The sequence below is a fragment of the Chrysemys picta genome, chromosome 12, assembly GCF_011386835.1.
Source record: "Chrysemys picta bellii isolate R12L10 chromosome 12, ASM1138683v2, whole genome shotgun sequence".
Taxonomy (NCBI): Eukaryota; Metazoa; Chordata; order Testudines; family Emydidae; genus Chrysemys; species Chrysemys picta.
In genome coordinates, this window is record NC_088802.1 from 55,226,677 (window position 1) to 55,241,703 (window position 15,027).

The 15,027-nt window shown below is 61.8% G+C and overlaps 2 protein-coding genes across 3 annotated transcripts in view; one reads left to right on the forward strand and one right to left on the reverse strand.

Annotated features, from left to right (window-relative positions):
* Positions 1 to 1,596: 1,596 nt before the first annotated feature.
* Positions 1,597 to 12,238, reverse strand: PVALEF (parvalbumin like EF-hand containing). The gene is made up of 5 exons (XM_065563757.1): positions 8,782 to 12,238; positions 3,858 to 3,971; positions 3,363 to 3,498; positions 2,790 to 2,905; positions 1,597 to 2,456 (listed from the first exon to the last, which is right to left on the reverse strand). Exons 2-5 carry the CDS (start codon positions 3,961 to 3,963, stop codon positions 2,410 to 2,412), a joined length of 405 nt encoding a protein of 134 aa, XP_065419829.1. The 5' UTR covers positions 3,964 to 3,971; positions 8,782 to 12,238; the 3' UTR covers positions 1,597 to 2,409.
* Positions 12,239 to 12,912: 674 nt separating this feature from the next.
* Positions 12,913 to 15,027, forward strand: part of AATK (apoptosis associated tyrosine kinase) — a 54,895-nt gene continuing 52,780 nt past the window's right edge. Inside the window, exon 1 of one of the 2 annotated variants that reach the window (XM_065563760.1) lies at positions 12,913 to 12,961. Coding sequence is in view for 1 of the 2 variants with exons in the window: in XM_065563758.1 (XP_065419830.1) it covers positions 13,225 to 13,306 (82 nt within the window). In the remaining variant the exon portion in view is untranslated. Of the gene's footprint in view, positions 12,962 to 13,013; positions 13,307 to 15,027 lie in introns of those variants that run through there. The other variant, XM_065563758.1, reaches the window with a different exon arrangement.

The following is a 15,027-nucleotide window of genomic DNA, read 5'->3' on the forward strand; positions in this document are numbered from 1 at the left end:
TGGCGCTGACAACAGCCTGGGGGTGCTCCTGCACCTGCTGCTACCTCACCCTAACCCCAGTGTCGAGGCAGTGTACCCCCAATGGCAAAGGGGGGGTGTCGCCCGCTGTGGCGGCTAACAGCCCACTATTGCTGCCAGCGAGCGGTGCTGCTCCCTTAGCTCGAGCAGAAGGGGAGTGTCCTTTGGCCTGACAGGTTTGCACCCCGTTGGTGAGCGCTGGCCTGGCTCCTTATGCCATGTTCTTGGAGATGCTGCCCCATGTCCCCCAGGCGATGGTGTCTGGGGCCCCAGCTGTTGCATCGGTCAGATCTGTCCCAGTCCCCGCCCCAGGAATTCTGGTTCAGAGACGGATCACCCGCTCCGAGCTGCTGGGTCCAGCCTCGCCCAGCTCCGCTCCCGTGTTCTGCACCAGGGAGAAGTTAAACTGAAGGCGAGTCCTCTCCGCCCACAGCTCTAGAGTCAGCCAAGGCGGCTCCACACGGACCTTATCCTGCTCTGGCCACATCCCCGCTGCCGTGCTCCTTGTTTGCCCCTGTGGGGCCCATCCCCGCTGGAGGAACGGGGCTAGAAAGGCCATGCGACCAGTGCAGCTACAATAAGCTAGGCCAAAGAGCCCCAATTAAGGAGGCTGAAAACCAGCTTCTTGTTTAGTGGATTAGGTGGGATAACAGGACCTCTCAGCGGGGGATTAGCTGAACTGCTCCTCTGGGGAGAAGGGCAGACGCTGCCAGAGGTTTTGCGGCTTGGGGAGATTGCGTCTCAATCTGGTGTCTACTCAGGGCGGGTCAGATTATGAGCTGACCCAGCCGTATCAGCTGGGAGTCTGGAACACGTTAGCAGGCTTGGCACGGGGTGGGGGGATCTCCCCCGGCGGCTGGAGCAGAGCGCGGGGCTCTCATGCCGCGCACACTCGTCGCAGCAGGGAAGCAAGCGTCACAGTGCAGGCAGCGTGGCCCTGTGCCGTGCGCCTCACTTTAAGGACTGAGCACCCCTGGGCCTGGCCCCAGTGCAGTATGGCGCACCGGGCTGGGGGTGTCAGGGGAAGGGGTGCGGCAAATTAATCTGGACCCCTTTCACTGCAGCATTCGGGGGGTCTCCTCTTCCTCCTCTCTCCCCATCGCACCAGCACCTTCCCTGGCTCTCAGCTTCCCTCTCTGGTCCGTCCTCTCCCGGCCCAGCTTCTGCTCCGTCTCAGAACGGGCCGCAGTTGTGCTGAGCTGTGCTTGTGGGGCTCTGAGAACAGGCACTGCCCAGCGGTGCCAGGCCCTGGGACGTGTCCAGAGGGACTTTAACCCCCAGCTCTACGGCTGGTGCTGCATGCTAGGGAGGGGGGTAGAGGGGTTCACCTCAGCCGTCCAGTGGGGTTTGTGGATCCTGAGTAGGTCTCCCCAGGGGCTGGGAGCCAGGCCTCCTGGCTTCTCTCTGCCACTAACTGCCCTCTGTCCGGCCAAGCCCTTAGGGCCAGCGGGAATTCCTGCCTGAGGCTGCCATGGGTGCAGGGAAGGGGCTAGGCTCGGGGGCCGGTGCGCACTCTCTCCCCCGGCCCCTAGCTGTGCCAGCGCTGGCCAGGCGAAAGCAGAGGGCTTGGCTGCAGAAAGGGTCACAAGAGAGTCTTTATTCTGGGCAGGAAACGGACCCGATGGATGCGAGCGGCACCAGGGCTGCAATGCAAGGCACGGTGGGGCAGGGACAGGGGCGGGTGCAACGCAGGACACGGCACAAGGACAGCGGCTGCAAATAGGAACTTTCTCCACCCCACACCCCCACCCTCCTCGCGCTAGTGCAGCTGCTGCCCGTGGTAGGAGGCCCCATTGGCTGTGCCAGTGGTGAACTCGCCCTTCTCTGGGCAGAGAGCAGCCAGCCGGCACAGGCAGGGCTCTCGGGACCGTGCTGAGCTGGGCCCAGTCTGAGCGGGAGGGGAGGAGCCGGGGGAAGGGAATGGATGCAGGAGGCCCAAGGCTTGGAGCCAGGTTGGGTCTGTTTTTTCTTCAGTCTTTCTGCTCCAGTCCCGGTCTGGCTGGCCCTGACGCTCTGTCGGGGTGGGAGGCCGGAGGGAGAGCGGCACCATCTCGAATGCACCTGCTGCTGGTCGTGTGTTGGGGAGGTTAAGCTGCAGTGGGGCGGTTGTTATTTCTCAAGCCCTCCCTCCCTCCCTCCTTCCCTGGCCCAGAACTGCCTCCTACCGCTCTGGGCCCTGGTATGCAGCTGGGTACCCACCCCTGCTCTCCCCTCCCCGCCAGGCCAGGTGTGGCAGCCCCTTCCCCTCCAAACTGGGCTCTAGGCGACAGAACACACAGGACAAGCACAGTGCTGCATGGGCGGCCGGCGGTGGCCTCCGCGGGGGGCTGCCCCCAAAGCAGGCAGCCTGGTGCCAGGAAGTGGGGCGCTCCTTCTCCTCTGCCTCCTGCCTTACTTCTTCTTGGGGATCTTCTCCTTTGTGACCAGGTCGGAGAACTCTGCAGGGAGACGGGGGAGAGGAGCCGTGGGTGCTGGGCCAGGCTGCCGTGTGTTTCGGGGCGAGCCGTGCTTCGAGGCCGGGGAGATGGGCAGTAGGAGACCGAACGCTGCAGCTGGCTTCCTGCGCCTTCCAGGCAGCCCCGGGAGGCCGCTGCGGGGAGCGGAGTCTCCACTGAAGGTTGACACACACACACACACACACACACCCCATGCTGCAAAGGGCAGCTCCAAAGGGGTCCCATGTTCCAGCCAAAGTGGCGACAGGGTTCGCAGAGCTTGGATCCCCCAGGGGCAAGTGCTATGGACTCCCCGGCCGCCAGCCTGCCCCCTACCTTGGAAATCAATCCTCCCATCCCCATCTGCATCAGCCGCTTGGATTATAGCTTCAGCCTCCTCGTCTGACAAGGGCGTTGCAGGCATGGTGCTGGGCACGGTGGAAAGGATGTACCTGCGGGTACATCAGGAGGCGGCTGGGACCTCAGCTGGCCTGGGACAAGGAGGGTTTCACGGTGCCAGGCGGGGCAGAGCGGCGGGTGGGCTTTGAGGGGACGGGCCAGACTCGGCCCATGGTGCCCCAGGGTGGTGTTCGATTGTCTGGGGAGGGGCTTGTTGGGCTGAGAGCTGATGGATGCCCACGGACCTTGGGAACATGGGCTGAGAGGAGACAGGGCCAGAACCCAGAGCCGCTCCCGGGCCTGCTGCAGCCTGGATCCCACCCCAGAGCCGGGGGCACCGTGGCAGCGCTTAGCCCTGGGGAGCGCAGGCCTCTCGCCAGCCAGCCCAATAATGCGGCACTAGCTCCCCCAGCGCTCCCCTGGCAAGGTGGGGCACCACGGGGGGGGCAGGTGTGTGCCCTGTGGGGAGGATGGACAGGGGGAGGGAGGGTACAAGCCTCTGGCCGTTACTTGATCTCGTTCCACTCGATGAAGCCGCTGTTGTCCTTGTCCAGGAGCTGGAAAGCTTTGCGCAACTGCTCCTGCTGCTCACTCGACGTCTGGAACTTCTGCATGTACTCGAAGAACTTGCTGTAGTTGAAGGCAGCTGTGGGCAGAGAGGGGCAGGGGGCCCACCCATCAGGAAGCGGGCGGGGGGGGTGAGTGGGCACCTGCCCATCGCAGCAGGAGACAAACCAGCCGCTGCCCTTCCAAGAAGGGGCCGCAAGGCCCGGGCTCATTGCTGCTGGTTTCCAGCCCTGCAGTCTGGGCTGGCCTCCCCGGGGGCCAGCTGAGCCCCTTTAACGCCTTTGAATTCACTGGCCGAAAAAGGAGAGCTGGGGGACAAACCCCGGCCCCTCCCAGAACCGGGACTGCATCTGCATGAGCCTCCCCCCGCAGTGCACCCGGGGCCCGGGTCGGAGCCAGCCTCAAGCCCAGGGCGGGTAGGGCCCGGCCCCTCCGTACCATGATGTCTCATCTCCGAGGGCAGCAGGTCAATATCCTTGTCCGTCAGAGACGTTCCCAAGGCCAGCGCCATCTTCTTGACTTGGCAGGAAAAATTCTCCTCCATCCTGTCCCCTGGCGAGGAAAGGGGAGAGCTGAGCCGAGAGCCCGGGGGCTGCGTGTCCACGGGAGGACGCAGGTGTTGTGTGTGTGGATGGGGATGTTCTCCAGTGCTCCCCTTCGGGGAGGCCACGTAACCCGCTCTCGCCCATTCTCCAGCACCGGGGAGCCAGGGGCTAGTGGAGGCCGCAGGTTAAACTCCTGGGGACACTGGACTGGACCTGCCCCTCCTCCCCCCGCTGCTTGTTGGTCTGCAGAGGGCTGGTAGAGGGTTTAGCGCTGGAGAAATACACCAGGCTGAGCACCCCGGGGCCCAGCCCCCCCATGTATGCAGGGCACCGAATCTGCACCCGCGGCGCCTCCTCACTGAGCCTCAACCCTCTGTGGCTACTTGCCTTGGGCTGAGCAGGGCCCACCCCATGAGGGAACAGCTTGCCCCCTCAGGGAAGACGCTCCAGCACTGCCTGTGTCCGGGGCTGACAGCTCGCTGGCGCGCGTGGCGCTGAGACCTGCCAGGCCGCACCACGCAGCTCTGCTGCCCCACGTCGAGCCGCTGCGTAGCTCTGTCAATGCACCGTGAGCCATCCAGCGCCTCTCCCAGCAGAGCTCCTCTCTGCCCTTCCAAGCCAGGGCAGGTGGACAAACACCTGCTGAGACCCTGCCAGGAGCCAGGCCCAGGCCTGCTGCACGGGGGCTAGCCAGAAGCCAGGTGGTTGGTGTTCCATGCCCCTAGCCCCAGCTGCTCTCCATTGCAGGCAGGCCAAGGGCAGCCCTGCCTCTGTAGCGCTCTTGCCCCTGAGAGCGGCTCTGTCTCAGCACAGGAGGGAGCATTCAAGCTCTCTGAGTCCTTCCCCTGACCTGTGCGTGGAGGTGGCACATCCTTCCCCAGGTCCATTGTCCTCGCACCCCCAACCCGGCACGGCAAGATCATCCTGGAGACCGGCACTCGGAGGGGACTGGTGCATGGGCACCGACGCCTCCTGGAGAAGCAGTGGGCATCTAAGGAGGTGCCCGGTGGCTGTGCCTGCCAGCTAAACCAGCCCATGGCAACAGCCGTGCAGGGGTGGGCTCTGTCAGGGCTCCCAGCCGCAGCTCTAACTCAGCCCCCATGCTCCCTGCTTTTGGATGCAGGGTTTCCCCGTGACAGTCACCGGGAGTCCCACAGGTAAAACCTCCCAGGGCGCTGGCACTGACTCCCCCTTTGTCACTGTTAAATGCGGGTACAGGGGGGCCTCGGCCGCTGGTGAATCCGCCACAGGGCTGGGCGCAGGCCAGGCGTCTCCTAGCTGAGCTCAGCTGTGCTGGGTGCAGGGGGCGTTTGTGCTGAGTGTGATGTTGCACCCCATAATGCTTTATAGAAATATGCTTATGAGTGTAAATGTGACACAACTGGAACATGTTTTAGGCTAGATACGCCATAGCTTTGCAAAGGTTATGTTCTGCTGAATGTAGTCATCCTATTCGTATGCAGGTGTCATTTTTATATGGGAAGTTACGAGCGTTGGCTCTGGGCTTGTATTTAGAGTGTTTGCCGTAGGAAGCACCTAAGGCAGAATTGTCAACATAGTATGAAGGGGTTATTCATGTAATTGGGAGTACGTGGCTAACAATGGACCTTGGGAGACGCCAGTCCACGTGGGAGCTTTCCTGGGAACGCCTGCAAAAAGCTGAATCATTCATAGACATGTGACTGCAAAACTCCATCTTGTTGAGGAGATTTTACACAGGAGAGGAGAGAGGTTTCTACCCACAGGAAAAAGACTATATAAGCCCCTGGAAACCCCTCCATTTTGTCTTCAGCTGGCTCAAAAGGTAACCTCTACTCCACCCCAAAGAGATGCCTAAAAGAAACTGGAACAAAGGCCAGTAACTAAGGGGATGCGAGTGATTGCTGGACCCAGACTGAGAAGGAGTCTAGTCTGTAAAAGAAGCTTATTGGAACATCTCTGAGGGTGAGATTTACCTGCATTTAGTTTCCTACTGTATTAGGCTTAGACTTGCGTGTTTTGTTTTATTTTTCCTGGTCATTTACTTTGTTCTGTCTGTTATTACTTGGAACCACTTAAATCCTACTTTTTATATTTAATAAAATCACTTTTTACTTATTAATTAACCCAGAGCAAGTATTAATACCTGGGGCAGTAAACAGCTGTGCATCTCTCTCTATCCGTGTTATAGAGAGGAAACAATTTATTTGGGGTTTGGATCCCACTGGGAACTGGGTATCGGTGCTGGAGACAGGAGCACTTCTTAAGCTGTTTTCAGTGAAGCCTGCAGCTTTTGGGGGACGTGGTTCAGACCTGGGTCTGTGTTTGTAGCAGGCTAGTGTGTCTGTCACAGCCAGGTGCGGTACTGAAGTCCCAAGCTGCCAGGGAAAACGGGCTCAGAGGTAGTCTCATCACATCAGGTGGCAGTTCCCAAGGGGGTTTCCGTGTCCCAACCCGTCACACTGAGAATCTCTGACTCCTCCCAGGTGGAACAAAGAGGGTCTGGATGACGGGGGGGGAGGGGCATGTTCCATGATTTACCAGGCTGTTTCCCACCCCTGGGATCCCAGCCAAACTCCACACCCCTCTGTTGTTGGCCTGGTGCAGAGCTGGGAACCCTCTGGCACTATGCAGTTTTGCACACTGATAGCGTGACTCTGGCACACTCACACCTCCAGGCACTCTCAGTGCCTCCTGGGGGGATCTGCAGCACATGCCGTCAGGGCCTGGGCCAGAATGAGGGCAGGGAGGGGGGATTTTTCTTGTTCTGCCCGGGCTAGTTTAGAAGCTTGTGTCCCTGCTGAGCTGGTCAGACGGACTGAGTTCTCCTGGCACGTTGGGAGGGTTCCTTTTACTTGTGACCTTTCACGGCAAGTCGACACGGTCGGGCGCCCCCTCAGCCAGCTCACCAGGGCCCCTGCACCGCTTTCCCCAGGAGCGCGATACCCCACACAGGCCCCCTGCCCAGTTTGCTCTCGGCACAGGGACCAGAGGGACAGTCAAACTGCCCCCTTCCCACCAAGGAGCCATTTTCTTGGCTCTGGTGTTTCCCTTCGCCCGCTGCAGCCCCGTCCAGCATGGGTCTCGGCGCACTCTGTGGGCATTAGTTCATGGCACCTCTCGGCCTCGCGCTGGGATTTCTAGACCTGTTACAGCTGAGCAAACGGGGGCCAGAGGGGGACGGTGCCTCGCCTACAATGTGAGCTGTGAGTAGAACCCAGGCGTCCTGGCTCCCGGCAGAAACCCCCAGACCAGCTGGGTCAAAGTCTGGGCTGACTTACCCCAGTGCCAGCCCATAGGAGGGCAGCGGGCATCCGCCCTGCCTCTCCTGGGCGGGTACGATGTCTCCCACTGGGGTTATGATGTTGGTTGTTGATGGGGTCCCTCCATGAGCTCTTCTCTGTGCCCTCCACACCGTGTCCTTGCTATGGGGACTGGCACCAGCTGCAGCGACAGACCCCAACAGGGACCCTGGAAACCCTCTATCGCCCCCGCCCTGCCAGGAATCCTGCTCAAAGGGCAGAACCTCAAGCCCCCCTCCTTCCCCAGGGCAGCTCGTGTATTTATTTCTGGGGGGGTCGCATGTTGTTTTGAAGAAGGCGCCAGCCTCTCTGGGACTCTTCTATTCACAGGGCAGCATCTTGTGATGCGACTCCGCTCTAGAGTTACACTGAGACGAAATAGTTCAGCTTTCCCAGCGGACTCTCCGGTTCGTGGGGCCAGTGCAGCCGGCAACTATTTATGACTGGCAGGGGCCCGCCCCGCTGGCTCCGGCCCCTTGGCTGTGCTGCTGGCCCTGGCCCTCAGCGAGCTCCTGGTGTGCCAAGTGGCCAGGCGCCCCAGCGCGGGGATGGACTGACATTTGAAAGGGGGAGCGAAATCTTGGCCTTGCTGAGCCCAGACGTCACTGCTGACCCAGCACGAGTGCCAGGGGGACCCAGGGGAAGGGCCCAGGCCAGGGTCCGGCACGAGCCCTGCATCCTTGTGCTGCCCAGGCTGTATTCCCTCTCCCCCGGCACGAGGCCCGTGGCCCACTGGGACCCCAAGGGCTGTTGCATTCACCTTCTCTTCCTCTGGGGACTCCTGTGTTGTATTTACTTAGCATTCCAGTCACAGCGAGGGGGTTGGGGGGGTGATCCCCTGTCCTCGGCTTGGGGACCCTTAGACTTTTAACTTTAACAGTCCAAAACAAAATCCCCACTCGGCAGCTCCCCCGAACTGTACCAGACCCAAGAGCTCAGCCAATGCCCGCCTGGGCTCTCCCCGTCCGTCCCCCAGTCCCTGGCAGCACGCTCACAGGGTGACTCTAACCAGCCAGGCTGCAGGCTGGCCCCTGCGTGTCCCATGGGCCCATCGCCCCAGATACCTGGCCTCCCCTGGGCTGGACGGCCTCTGACGCCCACCAGAGAGCTGCCCCTAAAGTCCTGCGTTCACATCAGAGACGTGTCCTTCCCACTGGGCTCAAGGACTAACCCTGCAGCTGTGCGCTCTGCAGCCTTCTCCCTGACGGTGGCTGTGCCCCTAAACCAGGAACAGCCGCCCAGCTCCCAGTGACCGTGGAGCACCCGGCCCCTTGCGGGGACAGAGCCGGGAGAGTCATGCCCAGACTTTGTGGGCAGCGGGTGCCTTGCTCAATGCACTCAGGCCCTGTGTGACTGGCGGGCGCCTTCATCATCACCTCCCTCCTCCATCTCCCCCTGGGGCTGGCCAGGTCATTCCCAGGGAGAGCCGGGGGCTCTTTCCAATCTGACCTCTCCCTGTTTTCCATGCAGGGTTTACAGCTGATGCCTCGTTCTTCACCAGCTTCCTTCTCCTCTGGGTCTCCGGCTGGCACTTACCTGGTGCAGGCTTCGTGGCAGGCTCCTTCCTGAACAGCCCTCAGCAAGTTCTCCTGGGGCGCTAGGCGTGTCCCCGGGTTTTATAGGCACACGCTTGGGCTTGCTATTTAGGGAGTGCTGCACCTGTCGGCCACTGCAGCCCTCCTGGGCCCTTTCAAGACGCTGGCAGCAAGCGGCTCGGATTATCTTGGCATAGCTTAGCATTAGCAGAGCCTCATTAGCAGCTGGCATCTGAGCACCTGCGGAGGGGGCAGGACGCTGGCCATAGAGCGGCAGGAGGGGGAGTCTCCAGAACAGATGTCTAGTCCTGAAAACCCTCCCTCTCTCCAGGAGCAAGCAAAGCCCCCCGCACATAGGTGACCGGGGAGGGCCGACGTTGCAGAAGCTCATGCACAGGGATGGGCAAACTACGGCCCACGAGCCGTTTTAAGCCGGCCCGCGAGCCATCATTGACTCACTGTGTAACCTCGGTCAAATTGCACTTCCTCTCTGGCCTCAGTTTCCCCGCCTGAAAAACAGGCATAGTAATACTCCTACCTTCCTGGCGTGCATGCATATGTATAAAGAGGAGCGCACAGTCTGGCATGTATAATGTGTAGGAGTGAGGCAGGCTCGGGGGAGGGGGCGAGAGAAAATGCCTGCATCACAACTGTGTGCACTTTTGGGGGCAGGGACCGGTTGCATTCCGGTTTGTAAAGCACCGTGCAAGTGCACACCACAGGATAACGGTGCCTTCAGCGTCGCTGTGAACTGCTCCGGATTTAGCCCAGTTACGCTCAAGCCTGATCTTTGAGAATTGTGGGGGGAAACCCGTCGCTGGGTATTCAAGCAATGTGTCACCACTGCACATCCTGAACCCGAGTCAAAGGGCACCTGCCTGGCACACACCCACGGCGTTGCAGCCTCACCTGTCAGCAGGTGCAAACTCCCCTGCATTTGCATGTGCAGCTGCTGTTGATTTGTGCATGCAAACGTCTCCAGGGGGGTTAGCGGCTCTTAGAAAACGTGGCTCCATGAGCACAAACTCTGCAAGTGAGTGAGAAACCAACAGCTTTTTCTCTGTCTGTAACGACGTGACTGCGATTCCAACGGCAGCTCTCCTGGCTGGGGCCCTGCTTGGAAACCAGGGTGAATTTTACTAACCCCCCCCCCCCGACTCCTTTCCGCTTCGGAGGAATATTCTTTCGATGTGCGTTGTGCTCTGTGCTCTTGTTCAGCCTGTGTGCTGTGCAACCACTCTCACAATCCTCCATGCTGGTTACAAGGGGGAATTGTGCTGAGCAGAGCTGGGTACAAAGCAATGTAATCTCCAGTCCCAGGGAGAAAGCAAATTAGCTCTAAATGATGCGGCTGCCTTCTTGGAGAACATTTCTTTGCAAGAAGACTTTAATTTCTCCAAGCCGGGATCTATTTGTGGCCGCGCGACAGCTGCCGCGCAGTGTTCTTTGCAAGCTCAGGTCTTCTAATCAATTAACGGTGCACGTAAATTTGGCTTTCAATATTAAAAGTGCAGGAAAGGATGTTCCCTGCTGTGCTAAAAGCTCAACCTCCCAGCATGCCGCTAGCACTGTGTAGCCATGCTAACCTACCCTCCTCCGACGCAGGCTTCCAGTCGTGATGTTGGGGCAAACGGTGTCAGGGAGTCCCCGGGCAATGCTCTGGAACTGCTCCCCACAAAGCCAGGCAGGACTTTGGGGAGCCTCCTCTTCCATGGAGCAGACTGTCTTCAGGGCAAGAAGCTCACACGGCTTCACCTTCCTGGGTCTGACCTTGGAGCATTCAGCATATGCCCCTCCGTGCGCTTCCCACAGCGAGTCCGCCCCAGCGGGGTCCTGGGGAAGCCAGAGGGTCCTGCACCCCCACTTCGCAGTCAGACGTGACTCTCAGCCAGCCAGTAAAACAGAGGTTTATTAGATGACGGGAACACGGTCTAAAACAGAGCTTGTAGGTCCAGCGAACCGGATCCCTCTGCCGGGTCCATTCTGGGGTCCGGCGAGCCAGACACCCCTGTCTGCCCTCACTTTCCATCCAGCTCCATCTCCTCTGCTGAGTTCCTTTCCCGGGCCAGGAGGTCATCTGACCTCTTTGGTCTCCCACACCTTTAGCATCCCCTTGCAGGGGGGAAGGGCCTGGCCATTAGTTGCTAGGCGACAGAGTGTTGGTCAGAAACTGAGGCACCCACACAGTATTCAGAGAAACATTAAGAACAGTTCCACTTCGTCACACTGGGCATGTGAGACCTAGCGAGCCTGGGCACCAGGGGAGCAGCTAGTGGGTCACCAGGACCTGGGGAACATTAAATCATATGCCGATCAAGGGAGGTTTCCTCCTAGACCTTCAGCTGTCTCAGTAAATGTCCAGGAGGCAGGGAGGGGGAAGGTGCACCTCTAGCCAGGCACAGCCTCCCCCTGGGCTTGTTGCAACACCATTGCTTGGGAAAATAGGGCTGCCTCTTCGGTTAGGTCACGCCCGTGGCCTAGAAAGCGGGGGGAGCCCCTCTGGCTGCCCTCGTGAGATGAGAGCCTTTCGGCCGCGTCCCCAGGGGATGCTGGGTCCTCAGATCATTCCCCTGCACCACTAGCTCCTGCCTGGCCAGCTGGGTGGCACTTTGCTGAGCTGGGAGCCATCTTGCCTCCTGGTGACGCCGTGAATCCCATCTCTGTTCAGCGAGAGCAGCTTTGCTGAGCGTGGAAGCGGCCGCTTTCAAATGACTCCGAACGCTCTCGTCATCTTTTAGTACGATGCTCTCCAAGCACTTTGGACACCAATAAAAAGAACTTCATGTGCTCTCCCTGCTCTGCCTTTGTGACGCAGCTAAAGATCATCCCCCAGCGTAGACAGGGAAACCGAGGCACGGGTGAAGGTGACGTGACTTCCCCAAGGTCACACAGCAAGTCAGCGGCAGGGCTAGGAACAGAAGCCAGGACTCTCGATTCCTCTGTTTTCAAACCAGTGGAAAGGCACAAATGTCCCGTGAGGAATCCAAACAGCACTGGGACAGCTGAGCTGAATGCTCTGTGCACCAAGGCCAAGTCTGGGTCCGCTGCAGCCACGCAGCCCTGCCAGACGAGACGCTCTCCTGCGGGAGATGCCTCCAGCGCCGAACCAGGGCTGCGCTGGGACAGCTGCCAGTCGGGCTCTGGTGGGATCCGGCTCCCATTGTAGCCAAAGCCCCCGGGCTCCAGGCAGGCGCCCGTGTCTGTGTTTGTTCTGTTCATCTCTGTTTGTAGCTAGGGGTTCTGGGGTTGAAATAACATGAGATCGGGGCTCGTCAGTCTCTTGGGGTGGACACAGCCGGGGAGCCCAGATGCTGGATCGTTCTGGTGCACAAAGAGATCTCGAGTGCAACGCCTGGGTGAGACGTGGCCCCAGGGCTCAGCTAGTGGGGTGTGCTGGCGCTGCCCCAAGCGCGGGGTGGGGGTGGGGGCTGCACGTGTGAGAGAGCGCTGGGGGAGAGCGGGTGCCAGCCGGGGAATCATTTCAGAAAAAAATGTTGGGGGCAAAGCGGTGTCAGCCTATGAGCATTATATGTGATGATATCCTGCAACGTGGGGCGGGGGGGGGGGGGGGAGTGGAGCATATAGACCTATGAAAAGTCGGGGGGGGGGTGGAGTAAACCAATGCGGGGTGGGGAACTGCTCCCTAACAAATGAGCCCCTGAGTGTGAGTAGGGTGGGGGTGGGTCTGTGCACGTCTGCAGGACAAATGGCCCCACTTGTGATTTGATTCCCGAGTTTAAAACAAATAATATATTTTTTTTTTCATGCAGAGCCCGAGTCAGTTTACTGCATCCCTCCCCCCTTCCCTGCATTGGCCCCCAGCCCCCACCCTCTGCGCTAGCCCCCCCTCTCCTGCACTAGCCCCCCCTCCTGCACTAGCCCCCCCTCTCCTGCACTAGCCCCCCATCTCCACCCCTGCACTAGCCCCCCCTCCTGCGCTACCCCCCATCTCCACCCCTGCGCTAGCCCCCCCCCTGCACTAGCCCCCCCTCTCCACCCCTGCACTAGCTCCCCCCCCCAGCTGCTCAGCGGAGCCCGAGCCGGGGGGGGAGGATGAGCTCGGGGGCAGCAGCCTGGCCAAGCCCCCCCCATCTACCTGCCCCCCCCCCCGCTCACTGCAGAGCCGCCGGGGGGAGCCGGAGCAAGATGGCGAAGCCGCCGCCGCCGCCGCCGCGCCCAGGGTCAGCACCGGAACAGCTCCTCGCCCCGCGCCGCGGCCCCCCCCGGCCCCCCGCCGCCCCGCGCCCGCCCCGGCTCCCCGCCGCCGCCCGCTGACCCCGCGGCGCCCCCGCACCCGGCCGGGGCGGGCACCGGAGCCCGGCCGGCGGGGCTGAGCCGCTGGCGCGCCCCGGGGCGGTGCGGGGCGGTGCGGTGCGGGCCCCCCGGGGGATGCGGGCCCCGCTCGGCCCCCGCCGCTGAGCCCCCCGCCCCCCGCTTGCCGGGCATGGCCGCGCCGCGCCTCGCTCTTGTCATGTCGCCCGCGCTCCTGCACCCCAGCTCGGCCTTCAGCTCGCCCCTCGACCCCGGTAAGTGCGGCGGCGGCGGGGGGCGAGCCCCGCGCCTCCCCCCGCCCTGCGGTGCCCCCTGTGCCCCCTTCCCCCCTCGTCCTGCGGTTCCCCGTCTCCCCTCCCGTCCCCCCCGCCCTGCGGTGCCCCCCCCCGTGCCCCCTTCCCCCCCCGCCCTGCGGTCCCCCCCCATGTCCCCTTCCCCCCCCGCCCTGCGGTTCCCCCCCATGTCCCCTTCCCCCCCCGCCCTGCGGTTCCCCGTCTCCCCTCCCGTCCCCCCTCGCCCTGCGGTTCCCCCCCCGTGCCCTCTTCCCCCCTCGCCCTGCGGTTCCCCGTCTCCCCTCCCGCCCCCCCCGTGCCCCCTCCCCCCCGCCCTGCGGTTCCCCCCCATGTCCCCTTCCCCCCCCGCCCTGCGGTTCCCCGTCTCCCCTCCTGTCCCCCCTCGCCCTGCGGTTCCCCCCCATGCCCTCTTCCCCCCTCGCCCTGCGGTTCCCCGTCTCCCCTCCCGTCCCCCCTCGCCCTGCGGTTCCCTGTCTCCCCTCCCGTCCTCCCCCCACCCTGCGGTTCCCCCCCCTGTGCCCTCTTCCCCCCTCGCCCTGCGGTTCCCCGTCTCCCCTCCCATCCCCCCCGCCCTGCAGTTCCCCGTCTCCCCTCCCGCCCCCCCCCCTGCGGTTCCCCCCCGTGCCCCCTTCCCCCCCACCCTGCGGTCCCCCCCCATGTCCCCTTCCCCCCCTGCCCTGCGGTTCCCCGTCTCCCCTCCCGTCCGTCCCCCCTGCAGTTCCCCCCTTTACCCCCGTGCCCTCTTCCCCCCTCGCCCAGCGGTTCCCCGTCTCCCCTCCCGTCCCCCCCCCTGCGGTTCTCCCCCGTCCCCCCCAGCCCTGCGGCTCCTCTTCCTCCCGTTTCCCCCCCCCCAGCCCTGCGGCTCCTCTTCTCCCGTCCCCCCAGCCCTGCGGCTCCCCTTCCCAGCCCCAGCCCTGCAGCTCCCCTTCCCCCCAGCCCTGCAGCTCCCTTCCCCCCTTCCCATTCCTTCGCCCCAGCTGCACGTGGAGTTTGTCTTTGGAGCATGTTGTAGCGGGCACTGAGCCTGGTTCCGTCCCCCCTCTCGGCCTGTTAACCCCCCTTTTTCTTTTTGCACTGAATTAACCCTTCTGACCCCCACCAGCGCTATCAGACCCTGCGGGCGGTGGTGAGGGTGTGTGTGTTGTTATTTCTTTATTTATTTTAGCTGCTGCAAAATTGCAATTGTTTTGCAGTGATTTTATAGGGACCTAAGGGAATAAATGTCTGCAAAGGGCCGGCCTGATTTCTCAGCTGTGGCAGCCTTTGGGGAGGGGGCACGTTCCCTGGACATCTGTACCTGACGTAACTAAACATCCCAAACGTGTTTCTCCATGTGGGCTCCCAGGGAAAAGGAGCATTTCTCCAGGGGCCACTCCTTCTGTCTGGGGCTAGGACTGGCAGGGGTCTGCTCAGGTTTTCATATTGCTTGATCCTAAAGGGGGAAATGGCATGACGCCAAACCCATGTGGCTTGGATCTTGGGCTCTAAAGGGGTGAGGTGGGAGAGCTCAGCCGTAGGGACTGGGTAATAATGGCTATTCCGTCGGTGGTCGAGCCCAGACCTCAGTGTAAGCTTCGCTGGAGCTGCGTTCCCTGCTGCCCTCTCTATTGGGATCCTTGGTCCCTGATTCACAGAGGGACAATGTTCCTGGTTTGGCTCCCCCGTACTCCTCTCGCTGCGAG